Raw genomic sequence first — 9,897 nt, forward strand, 5'->3', positions numbered from 1 at the left:
GAGGGGGGCTGGAGAGGGCGAGGGCGGTGGCGGGGAGGGAGACGCAGACGGTGGGGGCGAGGGCGAGGCGATGACAGCTGCTAGGAGAGTACAAGGACACAGGTGGGTAAGTAGAGAATACGACGCGGCGCGAGAGAGCTCTCTCGAAGGAGCTCGGCAGACTCTCTGTCTCCGGCTGCTAGGAGGGCGTGCCGCTCGTAGGTGAAGCCGTCGACGGTGCAGTACGGGTGCACCATCACGTCTTGGGTGATCGGGCAGAAGAAGTCGGGAGGCACCGCCTCGCACGGCCGCCGCTGCTGCTGCGCGGCGCCGCTCACCTGCGTACGCGCGCCCCGTCGGGGTCGCTGGTCTTGTCTGTGTGTCTGTGTGTGCCCCGTCGGCTGAGCGTCTGGTCTTGTCTGTGTGTCCGTGTGTCTGTGTGTCGGCTGAGCGTCTGGTCTTGTCTGTGTGTCTGTGTGTCGGCTGAGCGTCTGGTCTTGTCTGTGTGTCTGTGTGTCTGTGTGTCGGCTGAGCGTCTGGTATTGTCTGTGTGTCTGTGTGTCTGTGTGTCGGCTGAGCGTCTGGTCTTGTCTGTGTGTCTGTGTGTGCCCCGTCGGCTGAGCGTCTGGTCTTGTCTGTGTGTCTGTGTGTGTGCCCCGTCGGCTGAGCGTCTGGTCTTGTCTGTGTGTCTGTGGTGTGTGCCCCGTCGGCTGAGCGTCTGGTCTTGTCTGTGTGTCTGTGTGTCGGCTGAGCGTCTGGTCTTGTCTGTGTGTCTGTGTGTCGGCTGAGCGTCTGGTCTTGTCTGTGTGTCTGTGGTGTGTGCCCCGTCGGCTGAGCGTCTGGTCTTGTCTGTGTGTCTGTGTGCGCCCCGTCGGCTGAGCGTCTGGTCTTGTCTGTGTGTCTGAAGTGTGTGCCCCGTCGGCTGAGCGTCTGGTCTTGTCTGTGTGTCTGTGTGTCGGCAGAGCGTCTGGTCTTGTCTGTGTGTCTGTGGTGTGTGCCCCGTCGGCTGAGCGTCTGGTCTTGTCTGTGTGTCTGTGTGTGTGCCCCGTCGGCTGAGCGTCTGGTCTTGTCTGTGTGTCTGTGTGTGCCCCGTCGGCTGAGCGTCTGGTCTTGTCTGTGTGTCTGTGTGCGCCCCGTCGGCTGAGCGTCTGGTCTTGTCTGTGTGTCTGTGTGTCTGTGTGTCGGCTGAGCGTCTGGTCTTGTCTGTGTGTCTGTGTGCGCCCCGTCGGCTGAGCGTCTGGTCTTGTCTGTGTGTCTGTGTGTGCGCCCCGTCGGGGTCGCTGGTCTTGTCTGTGTGTCTGTGTGTCGCTCGAGCGCGTGCCTCTCCGTCGCTCATACCTTGTCCGCCCAACACCGCGCCGGTGTCCCCATATCTCACCATATCTCCCCATATCTCCCCATATCTCCCCATATCTCGAGAGGACCTCGCCGGTGTCCCAGTCGTCGCTTCCTTCCCTCCCCCCCCCCCCCCCTATCCACCCTGTCCCCCCCTCTCTCTCCCTAGATCACACCCCTATCCATCCTAGCGGCATCTCCCCCCCGAGGCTGCGCTCACGGCGATATGGGAGGGCCCCCGATCCTCAGTGTCGAACTGTCAGTGTAAACTATACCACCGCGGACCCGTGTGTTGCGTGACTGACTCTGTGCGACTTCGGAGCCCGCGCTTGTGCGCTTGTGTGAACTAGATCACGATCACCTCCTCGTCCGTTGAGGCCATCCGCGCATGCAGCTCTCGCAGCTCGCCCACCTACAGAGCAATCTCACTAGATCTCCCCATATCTCCCCATATCTCGGCATATCTCGGCATCACGCTCGGCAGGGCGCCTACAGTGCAATCTCCCCATTTCTCCCACATCTCCCCACATCTCCCCATATCTCGGCAGCTCGCACACCGTCTTCAGCGCGCGCCTCACGAGCCGCTCCTGGCGCGGGAGATGTGGGGGAGATAAGGGGGAGATTGGGGGGGAGGGGTGCGGGTGAGCGTGTGGGGGAGGTATGGGGGAGATATGGGGGAGACCTGAGGGGAGATGTGGGGGGAGATGTGGGGGGAGATGTGTCGGGAGATGTGGGGGGAGATGTGGGGGGAGATGTGGGGGGAGATGTGGGGGAGATATGGGGGGAGATGTGGGGGGAGATGTGGGGGGAGATGTGGGGGAGATATGGCGGGCGCAACCTTGCGCGCGGACGTGTCCACTTGCAGCGCAAACGGCGAGCCTATGTGAAGACGCTGTGAAGACGCTGTGAAGACACTGTGAAGACGCTGTGAATGCGCTTTGAAGACGCTGTGAATACGCTTTGAACACGCTGTGAATGCGCTTTGAACGCGCTGTGAATACGCTTTGAACACGCTGTGAATACGCTTTGAACACGCTGTGAATACGCTGTGAATACGCTGTGAATGCGCTGTGAAGACGCTGTGAATGCGCCGACATGAGGGCGGGAAGACGGTGTCGTGCAGAGAGCTCATGGCACCGCGTGAGTACCAAGAGAGGCGGAGACAGTGAATACAGCGGCACAGGGCCGAGTAGAGTGGAGCACGCTGCCCCACCGAGGGCTGGTTGGGAGACAGGAACGTGGCTTCTGCTTCTAGCACGGCGTGCCTAGTACCATACCTCCAGAGGATCGAACCCAGTGTGGGTTCAGTCCCGTGGGTGGTGCGGTAGGCGCGCCAGGGCTGAAGGTAACGCGGAGCGATCGGGCCTAAGGTGAGGTAGAGTAAGGTAAACTTCTCCACACACACGGGGCGGTGGGGCAGGGGCCAGGCTAGTCCCTCGCGTCTCCACGTCTAGACGACAGGAGCCGCACGGCATTCAAAGTGCAAGGCCCAGTGCCGGCGTGGGTGAGCGGTGCGTGTGTGTGTGTGTGTGTGTGTGTGTGTGTGTGTGTGTGTGTGTGTGTGTGTGTGTGTGTGTGTGTGTGTGTGTGTGTGTGTGTGTGTGTGTGTGTGTGTGTGTTTGTGTGTGTGTGTGTGTGTGTGAGCGAGCGAGCCTCAAAGTCGACCGCCGCGGCGCCCGCGCCGGCGCTGAAGGCCGCCTCGATCGCCGTGTTCTGGTCCGAGAGGTAGGGGCACCTAGGGTAACGGTGAGGGTGAGGGTGAGGGTTAGGGCTGTAGAGAGGTAGGGGCACCTAGGGTGAGGGTGAGGGTAAGGGTTCCCATATGTGTTCGGCAAGTGCGTGTGATTGTCGTCCTTGCTGCGACTTGGCAGACTGGCAGGGGTGAGGGTTGGGTTCTAGAGAGGTAGGGGTACCACATCTCGTCGCCGAGCCGCATCGGATCGCCGTCGCGCTCGGGTGTGCCGCGGCACCACTGCCACACGACCACCTAGAGAAAAGAAATACGGTAGGCCACCACTGGAAGTGTGCCGCGGCACCACTGCCACACGACCACCTAGAGAAAAGAAATACGGTAGGCCACCACTGGAAGTGTGCCGCGGCACCACTGCCACACGACCACCTAGAGAAAAGAAATACGGTAGCACACCACTGGAAGTGTGCCGCGGCACCACTGCCACACGACCACCTAGAGAAAAGAAATACGGTAGCGAAACACTGGAAGTGTGCTGCGGCACCACTGCCACACGACCACCTAGAGAAAAGAAATACGGTAGCGCACCACTGGAAGTGTGCCCCGGCACCACTGCCACACGTCCACCTAGAAGAGAGAAATACGGTCAGCAAGAAAACACTGGAAGTGTGCTGCGGCACCACTGCCACCACCGGCTTGCGCAGGACGGCCGGGTCGGAGGATGCCATGTCCGCGGCGCCCCACGTCTGCAGCGGCGCGCACGGCTCCTCCGCCGCCTCGCGGCACAGCATGCAGTGCGCGGGCGCGACCTCGACAAAGCTGTACTCGGCGTCGTCGCCGCTCTCGGCGAGGCGCCACTCGCCTAGACACTTCCTAGACACGTCCTCGACACTTCCTGGACAGTTCTACCTAGGAGGCGCCACTCGCCCTGCACGCGACGCCCATGGAGCGTCACCGTGCGCGCGCTGCGCGGGTGCACGATGCGGCACGCCGAGCGGAAGCCCGGCGCCTTGTATCCCGAGCGCCCCATGTGCTGCCCGGGCGTCGTCTGGCAGAAGCCGCCGTCCGGCGGGAGGTGGACGGTCGCGTTGAAAAAGTCGGCGCCGAGCACGCAGCGGTCCTCGCCGCTGCCGAGCGCCGCCTCGAGCCGCTGCGCGATCGCGCGCGGGTAAAAGTCGATGCACCGCCGCACAGGGTCGAGCGACGCCCACAGGACGGCGCAGTCGGCGGGCACGCTGTCCTCGTGAAGGCTTGAGGCGCTCAGCTGCTCTGAGAGCTCGGCCCCGGCGCCGTCGGACGTTTCCGCCTCATCGTCGCTAACGGTGCTGTCCTCCAAGCGTGCGTCCCCCACAAGGTTGGAGGAGGCAGCGGACATTGGTACCCGCGGCCCTCCTGCGCTGCCTCTCCACAAAGAAGCCGAGCGGCCACACTTCGGCCGCGAAATTCTTTTTTAATTCTTTCTTTTTTGAGCTAGCCTTTTCGAACGAAAAAAAGGAGCGTCCACCCATACCGCGTCGGTGTCCAGTCCGAGCCTGACTGTTCTTCACCTTCCTACACATACATACAAAAGGGAAGGCATATCGCTCTCGGGCCCACAGACATCCCGCACACCCGCCGCCCCCGCGCGGGGCGTACCCACGCACCTCGAACTCTCCGCTCTCTATAAAGGTAGCAACACTTGAAAAAACAAAAACGATCACACGCCGGGACACCACGCGCACCCTCCCCCGGACACCCTGCCTCGCGCCAGCGGGCCGCGATCAGGCGCTTGGGTGCTCGCGCAGCCACTTGGTCGCATTGTCGCGGGAGTCTGCGGAGCCGTTCTTGAACGAGCAGCCTGGCATCTTACGGAACCAGCGAGCGACCTGCTTGTCGTCCATCTTGAGCCCGTGGCAGCCGCGTTGGTGAATTCGCCCCATCCAGTAGCAAGCCTGCTCCGACCCCTGTCCGATGGCCTGGCCGAGCATGACCAAACCTCGCGCGGTGTCGACCGAGACGCCCCGGCCTTCGAGCAAGATCCGAGCGCACGCTGTGAGGCCTCGCGGGTCGTCCAGCTCCGCCGCCCGCTCAAACCACTCGAAGGCCTGCTTCTGGTCGACCTGCAGCCCGTGCTTTCCGTCCCTGTACCAAAAGCCCAGGCTCGACATCGCGACAGCGTCGCCGCCCTCTGCCTCTGTCCGCGTCTTCGCCACCACCTTCTCCTCCTCGATCCGCTGCTTCCACGCCGCCGCCTTGTCGCCGCCAATCGCGCCGCTCTTGATCATGCGCTCAATATTGTTGCGCACCTGCACCGCCGGGAAGAGCCGCGGGCCCATCGGCTCGTTGGTCATCGGCGACTTGAGTGCCTCCGCGCTGCGCCCTTTGATGTGCGCCTCGATGGCGCTCCGCTCGTACACGCGCCCGTCCTCAGCGGTGACGGGATCGACGGGAAGCTCCTGCGTGATCGGGCAGACGAATTCTTCGGCCATCTCGTCGATGGCGCTGCGAAAGCGCTTGCCGTCCTCCTCCGTCACCGCGTCGGCGGCACGCTTGCGCGGAGGCATGACGCTCGGCCACAAGGCTCGGTGGGAGAAGGGTAACGGCCAAGCGGGGGGCGCGGCGGGGGGAGAAATTTTCGATTTCTTCTTAAAATTCACGATTAATTATTTGTTTGAGGGGATCGTTAAATGTCTGAACTTCCCGCACCATTCCCAGCGCGCCCCACCCCGGCCGGGAGAAAGGGGAGTGACAGTTTGGGATGGACAGCCGTGCGCGGCCATCAATCAGGAAGGAGGTCTGCCCAGGCGTGACCTGGGCTCCGCATGACCGCCGCCGCCAAGAGCGCCGCGAGCGTCGAGGAGAGCTGTGGGCCGCCACAGCAAAGTTTCGGAAAACGAACAAGAACCTGATATACGACGACAGTGTCTGAGTTCACGCCCACGCAGCACCTCTTGCCTACACAAGTTTTCGTATTTATCACATTCGTACTTGGAATGTACAATTTTGCATAACTGGGCTTAAAACATGGGGCGCCATCTCAGGAGGCTGTGGCTTCGCGAGCAGTGCCTTGGCTTGCCTCTCTAATATGGGCCACCGGCACCGGTCCGGTGAGACCTAGTACAAGTGCTTCCGGCAGCAGCATTTGCGCAGCGCGATCCATGGCGCCTAGGCGCCTGTCAGTGTGTGTGAGAGGACCTCTAGTGTGAGGACCTCTACTGGGCTGAGGACGTCTTTGAGGAAGCTGCCTTTCAACAGGAGGGAAAAGAAAGGAACAAAATGGACACGCCAAGCTAGGTCAAAGGACGACCTGCTAGACGACCTGAGACCGTTGGAGATCGTTTTGCACGCGGAGAAGGGTCCTCAGCCCAGACAGACGCCTCGGACCCTCGGTCCTCACAGAGGTCCTCACAGAGGTCCTCACAGACTGAAAGCGCCAATGACGCGGCGCAACTGGCCTGCTGCCGGAAGGATATACGAGCTATCTCACCGGTGTAGCTGTTACAGAGAGGCCACTGCACTCGAGAGGTCAGCCAGGTGGTGGCCGCCCCAATTCTACGAGAGGTCAGCCAATTCATGGACGAGAGGTCAGCCAATTCATGTGGATAAGTTACAATATACGCGATGTGTAAATAAATGAGAAAGCCGTGCGGATCTGCATTGAGCCTGGCTCGAGTGTGTCGACGATAGTGCCGCATGGGCCGTGGCGGCTCGCCGCTGCCGTTCAGACACTTGCGTGCTCTGCTGAGAAAGCTCGTACCCGTCCGGCAGCAGGCCAGTTGCGCCGCGTCATTGGCGCTTTTAGTCTGTGAGGACCTCTGTGAGGACCGAGGCGTCTGTCTGGGCTGAGGACCCCTCTGCGTGCAAAACGATCTCCAACGGTCTCAGTTCGTCCTTTGACCTAGCCTGGCGTGTCCATTTCCTTTCTTTATTTCCCCTCCTGTTGACAGGCAGCTTCCTCAGAGAGGCCCTCAGCCAAGAGGTCCTCAGCCCGGTAGAGGTCCTCACACTAGAGGTCCTCACACACACTGACAGGCGCCATGGATCGCGCTGCGCAAATGCTGCTGCCGGAAGGCAGGTCTCGCCGGTGGCCCATACCTGTATTAGACCTCTCTCGCGAGGCCACAGCCTCAGTTGGCGCGGCCCCTTCTACGTGTGTAATATATTGGGTGAGTGTGCCGCCTCAGTTATGCAAAATAGTAAAATTCGAAATCACAAATCTTAAAGATACAAAACGCGTTAATGTGCGAGATGGTACTGAAGAGATCCGTTACGCAAAAGCATGCGCGACTTGCACTCTTTCGTGCCACTCGCTCGCCGGTGCGCGACAAGATACCGTGAAAGAACCCCGCTGGATGCGAAGAACCCTCCACGAAGGAGCAGCTCGACACATGCTGGCGACCCTCGTCTTCCCCGCGGCGTACTCGCCCTCGCCGTTCGCGAGCCTCGCCGCTGCGCGGCCTCGCACCGCCGCGGCGCCAGCGATGTCCGAGCTCACCCTCGCTGCCACTGTCGTGCGTGACGTGTCTGCCCTGCCGACGATGTACGCCCTGATGTCGCTCAACGAGTACATGACGCACCGGTATTTCCAGCATTTGGAGTTCAACAGGCCCGAGTCGCTGCCGTGGGTCAAGTCGCTCGTCGAGCGCGTGGCGGGCGTGCCAGCCGCTGAGCAGAGGGTGCCGGGCGACGGACACGTCGAGCACCACGCCGAGACGTACGACGACATGTCGCTGAAGAACGACGAGCGCTGGCGCGCGAACAAGGCGTCGCAGTCGCTCGACGGCGACTACTACCGCGGCACCGCCTTCCACTGGTCTGCGACGTTCATCATGACGGTGCAGATGCTGCCGTCTGTGCTGCCGACGTACGCGCTGATGGGCTGGAGCCTGCCCGACACGTTCGCCATCCTGCTGCCTTCGATGCTGCTGCACGCGGTGGTGTGGAACGCCATCCACCCGCCGATGCACGGGCTGCCCCCCGTCGCACTCACCGACGGCTTCGGCACCGGACCGGGCGTCGCCGGCGGCAAGGCCGAGATCAGCCGAGATCAGCCGAGATCAGCCGAGATGAGCCGAGATCAGCCGAGATGAGCCGAGATCAGCCAAGATCAGCCGAGATCAGCCGAGATGATGCTCGGCTACTCTGACTCGTCCCAAGTCTTACCCTAGCCCTCACCCTCGCCCTAACCTTTTCCCTAACCGTGACCCTACCCTTAACCCTGACCCTATCCCTGACCCTACCCCTGACCCTGTCTGTGACCCGTCCTAGGCCTTCTCGGAGTGGCTAATCGGCACGCGGTGCGCTCCAGTCGAGATTCGCCGAGATTCGCCGAGATTCGCCGAGATTCGTCGAGATTCGTCGAGATTCGCCGAGATTCGCCGAGATTCGCCGAGATTCGTCGAGATGCGCCGAGATGCGCCGAGTGACTCGCCGAGACGCGCCGAGGCCGAGGACGAACGGCCTCAGTCGGACCGCCCGATCTCGGTGTATCTCACCCCATCTCGGTGCATCTCGGTGCATCTCGGTGCATCTCGGTGCATATCGCCTGAACTCGGTGCATCTCACCAGAGGCAGCGCCGACCGCTCCATTCCCCCCCCCCCCCCCCTCCTCCCCGCCTCCCCCGCACCCAGGTACGCGCACTGGATCTTCGAGAACCACATTACATCTCCACATATCTCCCCATATCTCCCCATATCTCCCACCCAGGTACGCGCACTGGATCTTCGAGAACCACATGGGGCATCACGTGCTCGGGGGCCAGTGCAACTACAACGTGTGCTGCCCGATGACAGGCCTGCTGAGATATGGGGAGATTTGGGGAGATATGTGCAACTACAACGTGTCCTGCCCGATGACAGGCCTGCTGAGATATGGGGAGATATGGGGAGATATGTGCAACTACAACGTGTGCTGCCCGATGACAGGCCTGCTGAGATATGGGGAGATATGGGGAGATATGTGCAACTACAACGTGTGCTGCCCGATGACAGGCCTGCTGAGATATGGGGAGATATGGGGAGATATGTGCAACTACAACGTGTGCTGCCCGATGACAGGCCTGCTGAGATATGGGGAGATATGGGGAGATATGTGCAACTACAACGTGTGCTGCCCGATGACAGGCCTGCTGAGATATGGGGAGATATGGGGAGATATGTGCAACTACAACGTGTGCTGCCCGATGACAGGCCTGCTGAGATATGGGGAGATATGGGGAGATATGTGCAACTACAACGTGTGCTGCCCGATGACAGGCCTGCTGAGATATGGGGAGATATGGGGAGATATGTGCAACTACAACGTGTGCTGCCCGATGCCAGGCCTGCTGAGATATGGGGAGATATGGGGAGATATGTGCAACTACAACGTGTGCTGCCCGATGCCAGGCCTGCTGAGATATGGGGAGATATGGGGAGATATGTGCAACTACAACGTGTGCTGCCCGATGACAGGCCTGCTGAGATATGGGGAGATATGGGGAGATATGTGCAACTACAACGTGTGCTGCCCGATGACAGGCCTGCTGAGATATGGGGAGATATGGGGAGATATGTGCAACTACAACGTGTGCTGCCCGATGCCAGGCCTGCTGAGATATGGGGAGATATGGGGAGATATGTGCAACTACAACGTGTGCTGCCCGATGCCAGGCTCTCGCCGCCACCAGCCCCTCCTCCCCTGAGCCCTCCCCCCCCCCCCCCCGCTCATTCATTGCAGCCTCTTTTCAGCTTTTTTACACTTTATTGTCAGGAGAATCCCACTTCATTCTTTGTGCCTTTCTATTCACCTTCCTTTACATGTCTCTTACAGTTTCGCTTTAATTTGCTAATATCTTGCATGTGCTGGTATTTTTTCATATTAGAATGTCTTATTTCGTTGGCTTTGTAAGATTTATGGCGGTTTTTTATTATCG

General features: G+C 60.6%; 3 protein-coding genes across 3 annotated transcripts in view; 1 reads left to right on the plus strand and 2 right to left on the minus strand.

The window, feature by feature from the left end:
* Window positions 1–2,156: 2,156 nt before the first annotated feature.
* EMIHUDRAFT_453821 (hypothetical protein) lies at window positions 2,157–4,379 on the minus strand (the record flags this gene model as incomplete). Its single annotated transcript, XM_005757119.1, has 6 exons — window positions 2,157–2,193; window positions 2,649–2,679; window positions 2,968–3,049; window positions 3,228–3,301; window positions 3,697–3,866; window positions 3,944–4,379. Coding segments are annotated over 6 exons (828 nt in total), but the record flags the coding sequence as incomplete, so codon positions are not given.
* A 385-nt stretch (window positions 4,380–4,764) lies between these two features.
* Window positions 4,765–5,547, minus strand: EMIHUDRAFT_107642 (hypothetical protein; the record flags this gene model as incomplete). Its single annotated transcript, XM_005757120.1, has 1 exon — window positions 4,765–5,547. The coding sequence occupies one exon, from the start codon at window positions 5,545–5,547 to the stop codon at window positions 4,765–4,767; it is 783 nt and encodes a 260-aa protein (XP_005757177.1).
* A 1,824-nt stretch (window positions 5,548–7,371) lies between these two features.
* The window catches only part of EMIHUDRAFT_107643 (hypothetical protein), a gene marked incomplete at both ends in the record, with an annotated part of 3,176 nt that continues 650 nt past the window's right edge, over window positions 7,372–9,897 (plus strand). The window contains 2 exons of the mRNA XM_005757121.1: window positions 7,372–7,922; window positions 8,691–8,757. Of these exons, the coding sequence (XP_005757178.1) occupies window positions 7,372–7,922; window positions 8,691–8,757 (618 nt within the window). The remainder of the gene's footprint in view (window positions 7,923–8,690; window positions 8,758–9,897) is intronic.

Source organism: Emiliania huxleyi (assembly GCF_000372725.1).
Source record: "Emiliania huxleyi CCMP1516 unplaced genomic scaffold EMIHUscaffold_93, whole genome shotgun sequence".
Classification (NCBI taxonomy): domain Eukaryota; phylum Haptophyta; order Isochrysidales; family Noelaerhabdaceae; genus Emiliania; species Emiliania huxleyi.